Raw genomic sequence first — 19716 nt, forward strand, 5'->3', positions numbered from 1 at the left:
GACGATGTTTAGATTGATGGATTAATATTAAATTATTATTAGTAGTATAATTAGTGCAGGTCATGTTGATATAGTAACCAAGATAAAATAGAAAAATACACTTAGGATAGAAATAAACTTGTTTTACAATACATGGTACATAATATATATACAGGGAAGTCTGTCATATAAATTTTTTAATTCTGGATCTGAAAATTTCATTGCTTAAAGTAGTCAATTCTGGATGACATTTTATTATCGAATTATATAGCCGTGGACCATAATTTGTACTGTGTAGTAAAGCAGCAGATGTGAAATATTTAGGTTCAACTAATTTAAGAATTTCATTTCGTCTCGTATTATGGGCAGACACTCGGGAGGAAATTAAACACAGAATCAATATGGGAAATGCCTGTTATTATTCGGTTGAGAAGCTTTTGTCATCTAGTCTGCTGTCAAAAAATCTGAAAGGTAGAATTTAAAGAACAGTTATATTACCGGTTGTTCTGTATAGTTGTGAAAGTTGGACTCTGACTTCGAGAGAGGAACAGGGATTAAGGGGTTTGAGAATAAGGTTCTTAGGAAAATATTTGGGGCTAAGTGGGATGAAATTACAGGAGAATGGAGAAAGTTACACAACGCAGAACTGCACGCATTGTATTTTTCACCGGACATAATTAGGAACATTAAATCCAGACGTTTGAGATGGACAGGGCATATAGCATGAATGGGTGAATCTAGAAATACATATAGAGTGTTAGTTGGGAGGCCGGAGGGAAAAAGACCTTTGGGGATGCCGAGACGTAAATGGGAGGATAATATAAAAATATATTTGAGGGAGGTGGGATATGATGGTAGAGACTGGATTAATCTTGCACAGGATAGGGATTGATGGTGGGCTTATGTGAGGGCGGCAATGAACCTCGGGGTTCCTTAAAAGCCATTTGTAAGTAAGAATGTCCTCATTTCTTTTATGGTCAAAGAGGGAGTAACCAGCAGTTCTTCTCATAAATCGCATTTTGGCTGTTATGAGTCTCCCTCCGTGAGCATTTTTGATGGTCCAGGCTTTGCTTGGTGTAAAAACCTAAAAATGTCAATTTTTGTAGAGATGTTAGTTTCACACTAAGCCCTGGCATTGTGCTTATTCCATGTTACAGAAATCTTGCTTTGTATCTACCAAGAGCACAGATATGGGTTTGAAATTCTAAATTATGAAAAAATAGACTCCATAAATTTTCTGTATTTATGAATACTTGAGTAACAGATTGTTTATGTGAGTAATTTTATGTTGTATTTTATTTTTAGGAGCTGCTGGCAGCTGCTATGGGTGCAGTCAATCAGTCTCCAAGTAATAGATTGGGAACACCTGATGTTACTCCAGGATTTGCTGTGACCCAGGCCCTTGTTAGCTTACTAGCTTCTCATGGTGGTACTTCGCTGACCAGCATTTTCAAAGGTGAATTTCATATTAGTCTTTTTGTAATAATTCTAAAGTTCATGATGAGTTTATCATTTTCATACAAGTATACTTCCGTAAAAATCAACATTAAAAAATAAATGAAGAGAATGTTTCAGTTTTACTTGGCCTTTACATTTCTTGTCGTCATGATTAAGATCTTCCAACATTTTCCTTTCCTGTTGGTTTCAGAAAACAGTTATATATTTAAATCGAAATCATCTTTAAGTGTGATTTACGTACATAGTGCTGCTTTTGATGCTACTCACTAGTTTCTTCTGTTGCCACCTTTACGCTTTCCTGGAGCAAATATCTAGCTGAAAAATTCGCGAGATGGTAAACATTTACACAGTGCTGGTAAAAAGTAGGAAGTTGCCGCTGTTAATATACTCACTCACAAGATGAAGAGCGTGAGATGAAGTGGCAGGGGGAAGTACGTTAGTGATATGAATGACACAGTAGCGATGCTATTCATGAAAAATTTGCAGACTTCGTCAGTTACTGGTCATTGCCCTTGTAGTTAGGAAGTGAGAAGTTAATAGTACATTTTGCAACGAGCCTATAATGTTAGTAATTAAGACGCGAGTGTGTTTGTTTATGAAACGAGCGCAAGCAGGTTTCATAATTTTCATAAGAGCGTCTTAATTACCATTATAGGCAAGTTTCATACGACTTTTTATGCTCGACCATATTTCTAACTTGAAATTATTCATAAGTATTCATGTTATGGTTATCTAAGTGAGGAGCGGAACTGACCTTCTAAATTGTGAGATGTGCGCAGACGCGAAAGTATTGATTTTTTCCGAGGAACAAATGTCATTGACCTTGATATAATCTAGAGAATAACATGAACATTAATCTTGATATAACCTGGAAATTGATTTAGAATTGAAAAACGAGATGACAAATTGAATTTATTTGAATATTATTTACAATTAACGCTAATTACTATAGTAACAGAACATAACTTCTGCAACAGTATTGGATTTCCAGCCTCCGTGACGTTTCGCTAGTTGTCTTTCAATTGCATATCTGAGAATAATCGAAAACTTGCGGTTTTATAATGCTACAATGGTGATTTCTCATTGGCTGAACACCTGAACTTTAATGAATAGGTGTACTTTAATGAGGTCCATTAAAGGGCTACTACCAGGTGTATAATTACTACATTTCGGCATGGTCGAGCATAAACTATTAATTACATTCGTACTGGATTAAGGAATTGTTATTAATAGTTACTTTAAAATAATTAGTATCCTTTAATTTCCATTCCCATATTGTTATTTATGTTCTCGGCATGAGCAATTTTGGAAATGAAAATTGTCTAATTTATAAGGGTTTTTTTTGAGATGAAGTTTAATATTTAAGGCCCTATACTTCAGTGAGCCCATGGTAATATTTTCGTAAAAAACGAGTATTTTCCCTGGACCAGTGTTACAATACCGTACAATCACCTGAACTTCTTCCAGTTTGCTAGTTTCTTCAATTGTTCAAATAAGTAATGCTATAAAATGCTATTTCTGAAAATATTTTTGCTATAAATACTAATTAATGCTGTACATACCTCTTCATATTTCTACTAAACTTTATTAAAATCAGTTGATCTAATAAATGTTCCTTTTAGGTTGCTGTTGATGTTAATTTCCTCTAATTTGTAATTTGCTCCGTGGTTTTTTCTCCTCTCAGCACACATGCTTGCTATAAGACTTTTGTTAAATATGTTGATTTCATTGTAGAAGATGGTGAAGAAAAATCATCATCCAGTCCAATTTTGGATTCACCTGTTGTAAGTCCACTACAGCTGCCAGATGCCTTAGCAGCGTGTGTCTTATCTACCAGATTGGCTTCTACCCATCGTCAGTGGGCTTCACAACAGCTGGTATGTATTGTTCTATTTCATTTTGTTAGGGTCATTTCATAAGTCATGGCAACTACTTGTAGAAATACGTCATTACTGAAAATAGTTCGAATAGGCTTAGCATGTATTTCTGAATATTACCACTAGCTTTGGTATAGGTACAGCAATCTTAAGACATTCGTGTTTCGAATTTCAGTGTTTTGCCGACATTGATGCACAATGGAAATTAGTAAATTCGAGCAACATTCATACATGAAAAATATCCGTTTTCCACAACAGAAATGCACGGGACTATCATTCAGAGCTATAAGACGCATTGTATGATTGTATTCTTTCTTAGTAATCAGTTGCGAGTGTAGTGGTGTTCAGACATGTCGTTTGCCATCCTTCATCGCCATGAATGTTGCTTGTCTGATCGCAGATAAGTGTCAGAGGCTGTAATTGAACAGTACTTAAATGAAGACAGGCACTTGACTGTGAAGGAATTATCCTAGCATACAACTGTTTCTGTTTCAACAATGTTCCGAATTTTGCTAGGACTTAAAAATGCACCAGATTGCTAGTTGCAGAAGTGAATTTACTTCAGCGTTGTGTAGATTGTTTATTTATTTATTTATTGATTTATTTAAATTTAAATATACAGAATAAAGAATATAATTATTACAAACAAGAGAAATATAAATAAAATAATACAAACAATATAAACAGGAGATACAGTAGTATTAACAAAATTTGAGACCGAATGAGCAGCGCTCGTGTTCGGTCACAGTTCAGATATAATATTAATAGGCCTATAAGAGAATATAACATAAAATAAAATGGGAAATAAAATTAAAATTACAGTTACAGAAATTATATAATACAATATTGATATAAGAGAAATATAGAAAATAATAAAAAAAAAAATAAGTAAAATAAAATAAAATAGGAACTAAAATTTAAATTACAGCGGCAATGGAATTATATAATATAGTATTAACACTAGAGAAGAATAATATCGCACGTGAAAAGTATTATAGATTACAAAATTATAGATTACAAATATAATATACGAGGCCTGTCTAAAAAGTATCCGACCTTTAGCCAGAAAAAATATTTCAAATACCTGACGGGGTTGGGACCCTAATCCCCTTCAAAGTAGGCTTGCACACACTTAGCCCACCGATCCTTCCACTGCCGGAAACACCTCTGGAAGTCTTCTTTTGGAATGATGTTCAGCTCCGTCGTCGCGTTCCGCATTATCTCTTCTCTACTCTCAAAACGGGATCCTTTCAGTGGTGTCTTCAATTTTGGAAACAACCAGAAGTCGTAAGGAGTCAGGTCTGGAGAGTAGGGAGGTTGGCGAACGGTTGTAATTCCATGTTTGGCCAAGAAAGTGTGGATCAATTGGGATGAATGTGCGGGGGCGTTGTCGTGATGCAAGTGCCTGTTGTTCGCCGTCCACATGTCTGGTCTTTTGCGCCGAACTGCATCACGGAGTCGCCAGAGAACATCGTGATAGTACTCCTTTGTCACCGTTTGTCCTTCCGGTGCGTATTCGTGATGCACAATTCCACGGACATCAAAGAAAACAGTCAGAATCACCTTGATTTTGCTTCGCACCTGCCACGCTTTCTTCGGCCTTGGAGACTCAGGATGCTTCCATTGCGATGACTGTCTTTTTGTTTCTGGGTCGTACCCGTACACCCATGACTCATCTCCAGAATCCCAGGATCAGTGTTGGCGGTGTCCAGAAGGTCCTGTGCAACGTCACGACGGAGGTCTTTTTGTTCCGGGGACAACAACTTGGGCACGAATTTTGCAGCCACTCGGTTCATGTTCAAATCATCACGCAAAATTGCATGTGCAGAATCTTTACTCACTCCAACCTCTTCGGCAATCTCCCGCACGGTCAAACGACGATCTGCCATCACCAAATTTCGCACCCTCTCAACAACAGCTGCACTCCGAGCAGTTTGGGGCCTGCCACAATGCTGCTCACTCTCCGCTGATGTGCGGCCATCTTTGAATCGGTTCAACCACTCCTTAATTTGTATTACACCCATCGCATCTTCCCCAAATACCTGCTGAATCTTACGAATTGTTTGACTTTGAGAATCACCAAGCTTTTGACAAAATTTGATGCAGTATCTTTGCTCAATTCGTTCAGTCATCTTGCGAGAAAACTAAATCCGACAAACACTTAGAACAGCACCTTACTTGGCGACCACCAGCCAGTGACTGGCACAAGCGAATGCGGTGAAAAAATTCAAGCATGCGCATTACGGTTCCTCCTTCCACCATGCACAGTGGCGCCGCCTTAGAATCACTACTTTGCGCGGGAAAATTAAAGGTCGGATACTTTTTAGACAGGCCTCGTATGTTGATTAATTCATACACATATGCTATAAATGTATTTAATCAAATTGAAGATATTAACACGTTTCTAATTTTCTTGTTATATATTAGTGGGTTACATGTTAGAAGTTCTGGGTGTAATTTAGCTAAAGAATTGTACAACCGAGGGCCATATTTGATACATATTGATACATATTTTATTAATCGAGTGTAATTTCATCACAAAGGCAACAACATACATGACCTGTGTATTGTGTGGTGCAAATGAAAAGATGAACATGGACACGCAAAAAAATGCACAGCATTGCTACAAGAAGATGACATCATACAAAAAATATTGGAGTGCAAAATTCCTATATATGAAACATTTCATAGCATGTTTTGGGAAAGCTGTTATTTAATTCCCAATATGCCCAGTCAGTGTAAGAGAGCAGTGTATTATGATAATAAATTATTGAAAGAATTTTAGTTTTGTCCTTCAAATTTCTGCATATTTAAAGGACAAAACTAATATTCTTTCAATTATTTACTTGAAAAATTCTTCAGAACACTTTTAATTGCCATTTGACAACAACAACACAATTCAGAGAATTGATAAAATGAAAACTTCCTGTTATTTCCATTGCATACAGCTAACAATTCCATGAAACATTTGTAGTGGATATTTGATGACGAACAAATGACACTACCCTGCATGGTTTTTGATAAGTTAATTTCAGTTCCCAATTCCTCTCTAGTTTGGAATGTCATCTTTCAAAATTTATAATAATTTTTCCCTATTAACTGTGTTAAATGCCTTGTTGTAGTCGATAAATGCCAGATGTATCTCCATATTAAATTTTCTCAGTTTTTCTATTAGCAGTTCTGGTGTAAAGTACCCATCTGCACATAATCTTCCTTATGGAATGTAATGAAATTAATTTGTTTTTATAGAATGTATATAATGTTTGTTTTATAGAATGTATATAATTTGTCCAGAATGTAAGAGAATGATACCTCTGTAATTCATGCAGTTATTATTGGTCTTCTTTATAAATTGGAATCACTAGAACCTTATGCCAACTAACAGGAGGCTTTCACCATAAACAATTATGTTATAGATTGTCAGCAGTTGTATTTTGAATTCATTGTCAGCATATTTATAAAGTTCCATGTTGATCATATTACTACCTACACCTTCATCTCAAACAGCAGAAATAACTAAAATGCTCTCTCAATTAATATCACTCAATAAAAGAATTGTATTCCAATGGGTACCATCCCATTGTGGAATCCTGGGAAACGAGAATGCGGATGCTTTAGCAAAGAAGGGCAGCACTGCTACTTACAGACCTGTTACTAAATCTACGTATTACTCTGTGAAGAGATTTATTAAATCTACATACATAGACTTCTTACTTACTTACTTACAAATGGCTTTTAAGGAACCCGAAGGTTCATTGCCGCCCTCACATAAGCCCGCCAGCGGTCCCTATCCTGTGCAAGATTAATCCAGTCTCTATCATCATACCCCACCTCCCTCAAATCCATTTTAATATTATCCTCCCATCTACGTCTCGGCCTCCCTAAAGGTCTTTTTCCCTCCGGTCTCCCAACTAACACTCTATATACATTTCTGGATTCGCCCATACGTGCTACATGCCCTGCCCATCTCAAACGTCTGGATTTCAAGTTCCTAATTATGTCAGGTGAAGAATACAATGCGTGCAGTTCTGTGTTGTGTAACTTTCTCCATTCTCCTGTAACAAACAAAATTTGATAACTCAATCCCAAGGGAAAAAATGGAAGTCTCTGCATCAAAATCCACAGTTAATTCCCGATTTACCACGAAAATCGTCTGTAGCTGCATTTAGATTGGCAACAGGCCATGATTGTTTGGCTAAACACCTGCATAGAATTGGAATATATCAGTCCCCTAACTGCCCATTGTGCAACTCAAACCAAGAAATGGATTCGGAACACCTCAAAATCTGTGCTTCAGTGGCTGGCCATGATAATATCTTTGAAAAATATTGGAGTGCAAGAGGTCAAATGACTTTATTGTCAAACGCCTGGCATTAGAAAACAACAACAACATATTACTACCTGGTGCTTTATTATTCTTGCATTACTTCAAAAGAATATTTAATGCATACATTGTAAAATGTTCACTTGTTTATTTTTGATGTCGGACAATAATTGTCAAATGATATGACACACTTCCATATTTCTTCAAAATAATTTGTCCAGCTAATTTTATCGATTATCTTAATTTTGGTTACATCTTTAGCATCAGAATCCAAAAATGTTTAAATCAGAAATTGTTAAATCTGTTTCTAAAACTGAAACAAACTTACACTAGTTCTGGGATACTTTCTAACTTCCCTCTTCACTAATGCTCTTTTGTGTTATAGGTTGTCTCTTCCTCAATTTCTCCCATGTTTAGAAATAGTCTATAAGCTATTCGTTTTTCATCTATAATCTTACCTAATTCTTCATACCAATTTCTGATCCCAAACCAAAATGCATATTAAGCTTTGCTTTACACAGATGAAATTTTTGAAAATTATTTGAGCTTGTTTTTGTGTTTGCTTTGTGATGCAGGTAAAATGTATTGCAGCAAGAGTATCGATCCTGTCTTCTCAGAACATGGAGAATGTGAGCTTTGCAGACCTGTCTGGAGTAATGCCACAGTGTTCGATGATGGAATTGGAGGGTCATGACAACCGTGTTAGTTTTGCAGTGTGGCATGAAGATAGAGCAATGCTCGCAACTTGGTAATTTTTTCATCTTTGCTACCAAAATATCTTGAAATTATTTCTTAAACATGCGAAACTACGGGGGGGGGGGGGGGGGGGAACAAACAAACAACAAACCAAAAACTTTTTATTTTTCTGATGTAAATCATCAAGATATGAAATAGTCTTCGATTCTATCTTTTCAAAACCAATTGATGAACCCAGACTCTTCTTCAATTTTTACGTCTATTCTTTCTCTATATGAGCAAAGTTTCCAAAAGTATATCCCTTTCTATGTTCATGTTTTGGAAGACTGAAAAATTCTTTACAAAAATTTAGTGTGTTAATCAGAGCCACTAATGTACTGCTAAGTGGCCTCGTCTGCAGGGCCCTAAATGTTTGCTTCAGGTCTCTGAAGTGTACAGTTGCAGAAATGTTAGCAGGTTGTATACAAATAATTTAATGTTGGTTTAAAGGGATTGTTCAAATATTAATATGAACATTTCTGTTACAGTGGCTATGATGGAACAGTGCGAGTATGGTGCTCGGCCAATGCCAACCAGGCATATCTGGCCCACACACTGGTATTTTATCAGTCAGAAAATGTGTATGGGAGTGAGTTGCATGGTGAACTTATTTCACAGCTGGGTTGGTCTGCATCTGGCAAGTTTGTAGCAGCAGCCATGGATAACACTGTTAACGTATGGCACCTACCAGGTGAGTAAATTGAGTGTAAGGTAGTGCCTGTGCAACTCACACTTTAGTTCAAATCCAGGATTACTTACGTCATGGAATGTTGTTGTTGTTTTCTAATGCCAGGCATTTGACATTAAAGTCATTTGACTTCTTGCACTCCAATATTTTTCAAAGATATTATCATGTTCAGCCACTGAAGCACAGATTTTGAGGTGTTCCGAATCCATTTCTTGGTTTGAGTTGCACAATGGGCAGTTAGGGGACTGATATATTCCAATTCTATGCAGGTGTTTGGCCAAACAATCGTGGCCTGTTGCCAATCTAAATGCAGCCTTAGATGATTTTCATGGTGTAAGTTTATGTATGAATGAACTTTTCACAAATTCCCGTGACAAAATTAACCATACAGCACTTGCTAGTGACAAATATTGATCTCCTAAGCAGTTGTGAATTATAATAACTACATTGTGAAATGAAACATAATTGTTTTCATTTCTTGGCTGTTGAATAGAATTACTTTTATTGTAAAATTGTGGTGTTTGGGTAAAGGGAGATAAGTCATAAAAATGAGTTTGAAGATAAATGAAAATTAAACTTCGAACCATTATTGCAAATAATTTTCTACACAAATAAAGCACATCAACTGCTTGTATTCTTTGATTTTTGCACACTCATTTGTATAATTTAACTTGTGTGTTCATCTGGGAAACAAAATTCCACCTGCAGAAAAAAATTACTTATACCCCTTTACCCGAACACCACAGATTTGTTTTTGCATGATATTCTCGAGATATAACACTAAGGCTGTGTCTCAAAGCTACATTTTCAGCTGAAGTGAACTAGATTGTTGACTAAATAGCCGGATGTGACGTCAGAAGTTATGATCCAAAGCTACATAGTGCATAGCAATCAAGTCCGTAGTAGCTAGTAAACGAAAATGCTTGCTTGATTGTTGACTTGTTCCCTAAACAAACATTGATACCTCATCAGCAATTGGGGTTATGAAATCTGAAAATGCAAATCTAGTCTTTCAGGTAATGCTCCCTGTAAAGCAGATTTGAATAATTTCAAGGGAAAAATTGTTCTGAGGCCAGGTATCGATCGCGCTGGTACGTTCAACCAGAAGTCCCTGGATCGATACCTGGCCCCAGAACAATTTTTCCCTTGAAATTATTCAATCTTAAAATGCTTTGGAAGTAAAATAATGTAAATATAATGTAGAGTAACACGTTAACTTTGAACACTGACATTGTTAGTACCTTACCTTCTGTACACTGTTTTAAACATTATTGTAATATATTAAGCCCTTATCTTTTCCACATAACTCTTAATGAAACTGCCTTCTTATTTCAGTTCCGCACCGTGATGTCATGGTTTTTAGCAAAATAGTCTATGAAGAAGGCCATGTTTCAAGCATACATTTCCAAAGCTCCCTAGAGTGTAGTTTACAAGTCACCTAGTTGCTAGTCACTAGTGTGTAGTATGGACTTGAGCATACATTTCCAAAGCTCCCTAGAGTGTAGTTTACAAGTCACCTAGTTGCTAGTCACTAGTGTGTAGTATGGACTTGAGCTTTGAGACACGGTCTTAACAGGGGCGTATACTGGTTAAAGGGTTTGGGCTACCGCTGACCCTATTATTACACAAAATATATCTAACAATTACTTTAATTTTAATTACTATGGTAAAACTAATAATACAAAATTATTACATTATGTTATATTATAAACTTTTTCTTTTGTAATTTCCTTGGGCTACCGCCGGTAGCCCCGGTAGCCCGCAAAATACGCCCCTGGGTCTTAATATACATTAAGAATTTAAGATTATGTATTGAAGTCATGACAACAAAGAACAGAGTTTTGTGGAAAGAACTAGGGAAGGTCATTGTAAATAGATAACGTAATCAGTGTTAAGATATTGTAAAGAGTAAAGTCAGTATTAATGAAAGTGCGAGATAAATGTTGTAAATGGTAAAGTCAGTGTTGAGAAAGTGTCAGTTAAATAGTGTAAATAGCAATCAGTGTTTGTCAAAATGCTGGTGTTAGTGTGATGTGATAGGGCAAAAAAAAATGAACAAAGAACAGAGTGCTGAGACTAATTAAAGTTTAACAAGGTTATTAACCAAGTCACAAAAGTAGTATACACGATAAGCTCGCCTGGATTGGCTCACCAAGTGAGTACATTTGAGCCATCCCTGTCGAGGGGGTTCTAACCCCATCACAGGAGGCCTGTGCCCAACATGGGACATCATGGCTAACATTCATTCATTCATTCATTCATTCATTCATTGAAGTCATGATTCGTCATTTTCTTTCAGATAGTCCAGATATTGCTGTAACAGGGGAAGATTGTCACATAGATACACAGCCCGCATGGATAACTTCCATGGCATGGCCACAAGTAGCAAGCCAGGATGAACCAGAACATCTTTTAATAGGAACTATCAATGGTTCAGTTGCTATGTTAACTATTTTTCCTAGAAACAAACAACGTGAAGAATTGGTGCAGTTTTCACAGCAGTACGGTAAGCTTATCTTCTTACATAAATCTTTCCAACATCATTGTATTTTAAAATACGTATCATGTTTAATTCCAGATATAATTCATGTCATAATCTAAATTGTTTCATTTCATGCATAAATAAGACCTGATGACAGTCTCATTCTTACTACTTTGTGGATAACATGTTTGTAATGAGATGTGAAATTCGCGAGTATGTAATGGCAGTAAAAATTGTTATCATAGAAGTTGAGATGACAAATGCTGATGTAAATGAAGACAAAGTTCTGGAGGGACAGGCATTATAAAAAAGAAGAAGAAGAAGAAAATAAGTTTAAGAACTAAAAGTAGAGAAATTTTTAGTATATTTTCTTTCAATAAAAACTAAAGTTGTAGGCTGTGTTTTTATAGATTTATGGCAGAAGAACAAAATTAGTGGTTGGGCAATATCGGAGATATCTGCTATGTAGAATACGAGGGGGATCCAGGAAATAACGACCGTTCGCGCATACCCGCCGCGCAGCTGACTCCCCTTCCTTGTTTGAAGGTCAACTGGCTTCCTTAACATGTGTCCTCATAATGTTGTGAGTACCGGTTGCAACAAGTCGCCATTGTGCATTTTGTGTTACTTCAAAATGAACGACGTGATTGATAATCCCGCCGACTGTGAGGTGAGGAGTGTGATTCGATTTTTGAATGCCCGATATTTGAAACCTGCAGAAATTTACCGGCAATTGAAAGAAGTGTATGGTGATACTGTAATGAATGAAAGAAATGTGAGAAAATGGTGCGAAATGTTCAACAATGGGCGAACAAATGTCCACGATGAAACTCGACCCGGACGCCCATCACTCATCACAGAAGACCTGAAGACTAAAGTGAACGACAGAATCTTGCAAGACAGGCGCACATCACTCGACGAATTGCATATTGCCTTTCCTGACATTTCTCGTTCTTTGCTTGGTGAAATTGTGTCGCAACATCTTGGCTACCACAAAATCTGTGCACGATGGGTTCCACGGCAACTGAGTGACCAACACAAAACTAAGAGAATGGCCTCAGCATTGACATTCTTGATGCGATATCACACAGATGGAAACGCCTTTCTTGATCAAATTGTGACTGGTGATGAGACCTGGGTGTCTCCCAACACCCCAGAGACCAAGCGCCAATCACGGCAGTGGCATCATCCCTCATCACCCAAGAAACCGAGAAAATTCAAACAGACTCTCTCAACACAAAAAGTCATGGCTACTGTCTTTTGGGATCGCAAAGGTGTTCTTTTGCTGGATTTCATGCCAAAAGGCACTACGATCAATGCAAATCGTTATTGTGAGACTTTACGAAAACTACGGCGAGCCATCCAAAACAAGAGGCGAGGATGCTTTCGAGAGGAGTTGTGCTTCTTCACGACAACACCCGCCCGCACACTGCTGCTTCAACTCGAGAATTGCTGGATCAATTCGGTTGGGAAATCTTTGATCATCCGCCCTATAGTCCAGACCTTGCTCCTAGCGATTTTCACCTTTTCACTAAGCTGAAAGACTTTCTGGGTGGTACGCGTTTTGGAAGTGATGAAGAGTTGAAGAAGACAATGAACACCTGGCTTAATGAACTGGCGGCAGAGGAGTATAACACGGGAATTCTAAAGCTAGTGAACAGATACGACAAATGTTTAAATGTAGGTGGTGATTATGTAGAGAAGTAAAGGAAGCTTCAGTTATGTAACAGGCTTTGTTTTTTCAAATAAATATATTTTTTTTAATTATTACAACAAAACGGTCGTTATTTCCTGGATCCCCCATCTTCATGGGTATTGGCAAAGAACCATTATGGAGTCATACCTATCTGTGGGACCAGAGGTCCTTTTACAGAATTATGTCAACTTTTAAAAGGAATTTTTAAGAGAACTGTGACAATTAAAGAAATGTAAACATTCTTTGATTTTTTTTTTTTTCCTCACAATCTTTTGGTTTTCTACTGTATCAAATGTTAAGCTTAAAAAATAATTTAAATATGTACGTACCTACTAATGGAATGTTGATTTCGTAGAATGTAGACCAGTTTTGGATTTAAAAAAATGCGTGAATACCTCGAGCTTGCAAAAGCAGTTCATAAATTTTTTATAACATTTGCAACCTCATATTTGAGTCTATGCAAAATATGCTTCTTGACTATGATTGCCATCGAAACAAACACGAAAATCTCATTGAACTTGAAATGATATCACTGTGTGTGTAGCGAATACAGAGTCTAGATTTGAGAGATACTTTCTGGGAAAAAATTCCACATTTGTCGCTTTAATAAAATTTTATTTTTTACTTTCGTGTATAACTACTGAACTTTTTTATTTTATGTTAAATGTTGTTTATGTTTCTGAATACATAGTAAGTGTATGTTAATAAGGCGTGTTTTGTTTTATTTTGTAAATTCCTTCAGCTCTTTACATAACCTCCAGTTTGGGAACCACTGCTCTAAATATTCGCTATTGGTTGATTGGTATTTTAGTGCCTCCTGATGTGGCAAAATAAGCTCGTTTCTGAGATTGTGACACCTGTAAAACAGATTTCATTACTGCCAAGAGTGGGATGATGAATGAGACTATTGGCTAGTAGGAGTGAATTTTGACGTATGTAACAGACAGACAGTAAATTTTGTCTTGCATCTTCTTATTCAGGCAAAATATTCTTTAATTACATTAATTTAAGACACAGTTATTGGCTTTACTTTCATCTGACGCAAGCTATAATAAATATTTTCACCACTTCAAATATCCAGTTCTCTCTGTTGGATTTGAACTTGTACTGGCAACCATGGGATCCACATAGGAGACATATATTATTTTATTTACTTTGCACTCTCACTAATAAACTCATTATCACTACTGTATTTTGCAAATCAAGATTTCAGGTATAACTCCCTGTAAAGTTGATTTGAATAATTTCGAGGGAAAAATTGTTCCGGAGCCGGGTATCGAACCCGGGACCTTTGGTTTAACGTACCAACGCTCTACCACTGAGCTACTCGGGAACTCTAACCGACACCGATCCAATTTTTCCCTCTATATCCACAGACCTCAAAGTGGGCTGACAACCGTCAAGCAACCAACTTCGAGTGCACACTAACTCCGTGTGACTTAAATTGTGGTTTTCTGTTAACGAACATGTGGATATAGAGGGAAAAATTGGATCGGTGTCAGTTAGAGTTCCCGAGTAGCTCAGTGGTAGAGCGTTGGTACGTTAAACCAAAGGTCCCGGGTTCGATACCCGGCTCCGGAACAATTTTTCCCTCGAAATTATTCAAATCAACTTTACAGGGAGTTATACCTGAAATCTTGATTTGCATAATACACGTCACTGTTCGTTAACAGAAAACCACAATTTAAGTCACACGGAGTTAGTGTGCACTCGAAGTTGGTTGCTTGACGGTTGTCAGCCCACTTTGAGGTCTGTGGATATAGAGGGAAAAATTGGATCAGTGTCGGTTAGAGTTCCCGAGTAGCTCAGTGGTAGAGCGTTGGTACGTTAAACCAAAGGTCCCGGGTTCGATACCCGGCTCCGGAACAATTTTTCCCTCGAAATTATTCACTACTGTATTTTATTGATTTTTTTCAGCTTCTGTAACCCACATCGAATGGTATGATGAAGAAAAGGAATTTGCCATAGCATTCACAGATGGAATAGTCAAATTGGGGCGAAAAAATCCAAACTTCCAACCTATATCAGTACAAGCACATCAGGTATCTATTATTTATTTATTTATTTATTTATTTCTTACTTTTCCATTATACTAAGTATGCATTTTTAATGGAAATACTGTACACAGTTTTATGTTCCCTCTTAATGAGGAAGTGTTTTTGGTACACAAACTGTCTCTAGGTATACAGCGATTTCTATGAAACTATTAGATAATTTGTTTCTACTCAGTATTTATTGAATTGATTTGTGAGTGTTAGCCGATTTTTATAGTTTATTCTGTGCTAGTATAAATTGTCATTTAGGCCTATTATAAAGTGGAAGTATGATATAAATTGTAATTACTTAATTAAGTATCATGTTTAGTCAATATTTCATTATACAGTATGTAAGCTCGTTAATGTGCATTTTATATTTAAGTATTACTATTAATATTACTACGTTTTATTGTTTCTATGTATATTTCACTTCTGGTAGTGTGAAAGAGAAGGCCTCATGGCCTTAACTCTACCCAGAATAAATAAATAAATATTTACGAGTAAATTTGCCTGGAAATGCTACGTGTGAAATTTAATAATATTTAGTTATTAATATGTATTTAAGATAATAGCACAAAAGAGTGGTTTACTCGAAATATAACTCAACTGTCTGAACAATATGTTAACTCCTTCCTCCCTTGTAAGTAGTTCAGTACCAATACTATCTACTGTACTAACATTTCTCTAAAATTACATTGCAGTTAATCAGCATGCTTTATTAATGTTATCGCTTTCTGTACATTAATAATATTTTTTGTGTTCATCTTCGTTATAAATAGTTTTGTGGAGCTACTTTTTCATGAAATTGTTATAAAATATAGTTTGTTACCTTTTACAGTAAATGAGTTATGTAGATTAGGTTACTGACGAAGGATGAAGTATATTTAAATGTATAATATTTTCATTTTTGTTAGCGGAACATGAAATTGGTTATATAACAATATGAACATTTAAAACAAAGTTCTGACATCTGAACCAATAAACATTACATACATTCACATAGTTGTGAAATCTAGGTATGTTCGAGTTGCATTGAAAGTGGTAATGGTGTATTATCATAACTCGTTTTGGAAGACAGAACTTTAATAGTGGGATACAGCAGATAAACTAGCAAACAGCTGGATACATTAAGAAGATTGATTGATTGATTGATTGATTGATTGATACAGCAGTCAATTTACCTTCAGTTGTTGGCCTAAAATATAGTAAATGCATATATACAGTAACAATCACTCAGTTACCTGCCACTATGTTCTAGTGGCTAGAGTACTGGACTTATAATTCTGTGGATTCATGTTCGATCTCTGATGTACTCCCGATTTATAACTTGTGTTGGGCAAGCTTGTGGTCCTTGTAACAGAAGGGCTTTCTCCAGTTCCCCATGGCATCCCAACAAATCTCCATCATCATCTCATTTCACCATGGGTGTAGTGTAGACCAGCCTTCTTTGGGACACTCTGGGCAACAACTCCATCAGTAAATTAGTCTACACAAATGGTTTCATTTGGGTGAATGTTGAACAGTCAAGTACCCGCCATTAGTTAAAAGAAAACAAATCAGTTACTTATGAACAAGTTTTTCTCATCAGTGCCCTTTCTTTCCATTATCTTGGACTAGTTTAGTAACAACAGAGTTCTATACTAGCAACTGTTGTTATTATAGGGTGCTTTATCGAACATAAAGTGGGATCCACGTGGCCAGTTCTTGGCAACATGTGGCGTGGATGGTGTTTGTCGTATATGGAGAGAAATGGGAAGTGTTTGGAACTGTCTTCATACTCTTGTGCCAACTTACGAACCAGTATCTCTTGCATGGTCACCTGTGATTGGTAAGTTTACTTCCATTACTTATGGGGAACCTAATATAACATTTAGTGAAATAGCATGACTATGGGTGGGCAACTCGTACTCCCAAGGCGCTAAAAACCTTGGCACAAAAAAAAGCACACACCGAGGCAGCCGCTGCAGTTACAAGCAGCCAATCACTGTAGACACAAGCGAACCAACAACCACTCGTGTTGCAAGGCCCTCGTACACTGCAACTAGCACAGAGTTCGTTCTACCTGACTGACTTTGTTCACAGTTCGAGAGCGCGAGTTGCCCACCCATGAACATGACTTTTGCACTCATGGAACCTTTAACAACAATGACTAAACTTAAATATTGTTCCTCCTACCTCACTTCTGTTTTTTGTTCTTCCGTGTCCTTTCCTCTGGGAAATTAACAAGGTGTAGATATTAATTGACACTTGGGAGGAAATTAAATGCAGAATAAATATGGGAAATGCCTGTTATTATTCAGTTGAGAAGCTTTTGTCATCTAGTCTGCTGTCAAAAAATCTGAAAGTTAGAATTTATAAAACAGTTATATTACCGGTTGTTCTGTATGGCTGTGAAACTTGGACTCTCACTTTGAGAGAGGAACAGAGTTTGAAGGTTTTTGAGAATAAGGTTCTTAGGAAAATATTTGGGGCTAGAGGGATGAAGTTACAGGAGAATGGAGAAAGTTACACAACGCAGAACTGCACGCATTGTATCCTTCACCTGACATAATTAGGAACATTAAATCCAGACGTTTGAGATGGGCAGGGCATGTAGCACGTATGAGCGAATCCAGAAATGCATATAGAGTGTTAGTTGGGAGGCCAGAGGGGAAAATACCTTTGGGGAGGCCGAGACGTAGATGGGAAGATAATATTAAAATGGATTTGAGGGAGGTGGGATATGATGGTAGAGACTGGATTAATCTTGCTCACGATAGGGACCAATGGCGGGCTTATGTGAGGGCGGCAATGAACCTCCGGGTTCCTTAAAAGCCAGTAAGTAAGTAGATATTAATTATAAAGCTCGTACAGAAATTGCCAACCTGCTAAGAAACAGAGAGCCACTAATGTAGCTCAGTCGGCTGCCGATCTGGAGTTGCGCTCAGGCACGGGTTCGATTCCCATTTGGGCTGATTCCCTGGTTGGGTTTTTTCGAGGTTTTCCCCAACCGTGAGGCGAATGTCAGATAATCTATGGCAAACCCTTGGCCTCATCTCGCCAAATACCATCTCGTTATCACCAATCCCATTGACGCTAAATAAGCTAGTAGTTGATACAATATCGTTAAATAACCAAGTGAAAAAAAAAAAACAGAGGATGGGAAGTACATGAGGAGATTCAGTGTCTCTGAAGATGACTCTCATAGAAAGGTGGATATAATCGCCATCAAGAGAAGAACTCAGAAAGTGACAGTCTTAGACCTTACGATATGCTTTGAGCAAGACACAAATCAGGGACAGCAGATAAATAATGACAAGCGAGCTAAATATATACCTTGCCTTCCAGATCTCAGTGAAAATTATAGCATTTCGCTTTACAACTGGGATGTTACAGGCTTACTGTTTGGAACAAGGGGATGTCTACCAAAATTCACATGTAATATTCTTAAATCCTTTAATATCCCCTTCTATGAGATTCAAAAGATTGTGGTGGAAATTCTGAAGGCCTCTCTTCAAATTCTACATTATCATTTATATGTTAACACAAATTTTTGTTGGAATGTACATAATGAATAATTATTTTACTTATACCATTTTTTCTTTATATTTTCACGTTTGTAATTCCGGAAACAAGTTATCACCCTCACTTAAGGACGGATGATTTTCAATAATTGTTAGTAGTTAGTTGCAGAATAAACAATTGGTGATGTTAACTAATCAGTTTCTCTGTAATAGGTAAAGGATCCACCCCTCTTCTATTATGTGTGGGAACTGTTCATGGCAGTATAAGCATCTGGATACTACCTGATGCCCATGTAGAAGAATGCCATAGCAAAACAGCACCACAATTGGTGACGCAATTGCAGGGCCAGTTATACCATCCTGTTACATCACTAGCAATCCATAAAGATGGTTTGCTGCTGGCATCAGGTTAGTTATACTCATATGTAGATTGGTTATGAAACTGAGAGTTTACAACAAAGAATTAATTCAAGCTGAATCCATAATTTATGTAACTGACTCTATATGACATAAATACAATCTGTATTTCATATTATTATTTCATCTTTGTTTGGCAAATCCATGTTATAAATTTAAACTAGTATTGTTTATCTTCGGTAATTTGTGCAGAATTATTTATATAAATTAATCAAGAAAAATACAGTAATATCAATCACATAAATATTTTTATGCTCGACCATGCCGAAATGTAGTAATTATACACCTGGTAGCAGTCCTTTAATGCATGTCATTAAAGTACAGGTCTTCAGCCAATCACAAGTCAGCTTTGTACCGTTATATAGATTATTCTCGGATATGCAATCGACAGACAATTAGCGAAAAGTCACGGAGGCTGGAAATCCAATACCGTCGCAGAAGGTTATGTTCTGTTACTATAATAATTAGCGTTAATTGTAAATAATATTCAAATAAATTCAATTTATCATCTCGTTTTTCAA

The 19716-nt window shown here is 36.7% G+C and overlaps 1 protein-coding gene across 3 annotated transcripts in view; it reads left to right on the forward strand.

Moving 5' to 3' along the window:
• Positions 1 to 19716, forward strand: part of LOC138707915 (probable E3 ubiquitin-protein ligase HERC1) — a 178360-nt gene that overhangs the window by 122015 nt on the left and 36629 nt on the right. For 2 of the 3 annotated variants that reach the window (XM_069837981.1, XM_069837972.1), the window contains exons 48-55: positions 1285 to 1435; positions 3172 to 3314; positions 8214 to 8386; positions 8862 to 9064; positions 11361 to 11567; positions 15157 to 15281; positions 16938 to 17103; positions 18992 to 19186. In XM_069837981.1, coding sequence (XP_069694082.1) covers positions 1285 to 1435; positions 3172 to 3314; positions 8214 to 8386; positions 8862 to 9064; positions 11361 to 11567; positions 15157 to 15281; positions 16938 to 17103; positions 18992 to 19186 — 1363 coding nt within the window. The remainder of the gene's footprint in view (positions 1 to 1284; positions 1436 to 3171; positions 3315 to 8213; positions 8387 to 8861; positions 9065 to 11360; positions 11568 to 15156; positions 15282 to 16937; positions 17104 to 18991; positions 19187 to 19716) is intronic. The other variant, XM_069837962.1, reaches the window with a different exon arrangement.

The sequence above is a fragment of the Periplaneta americana genome, chromosome 1 (genome assembly GCF_040183065.1).
Source record: "Periplaneta americana isolate PAMFEO1 chromosome 1, P.americana_PAMFEO1_priV1, whole genome shotgun sequence".
In the NCBI taxonomy this organism is placed as follows: Eukaryota; Metazoa; Arthropoda; class Insecta; order Blattodea; family Blattidae; genus Periplaneta; species Periplaneta americana.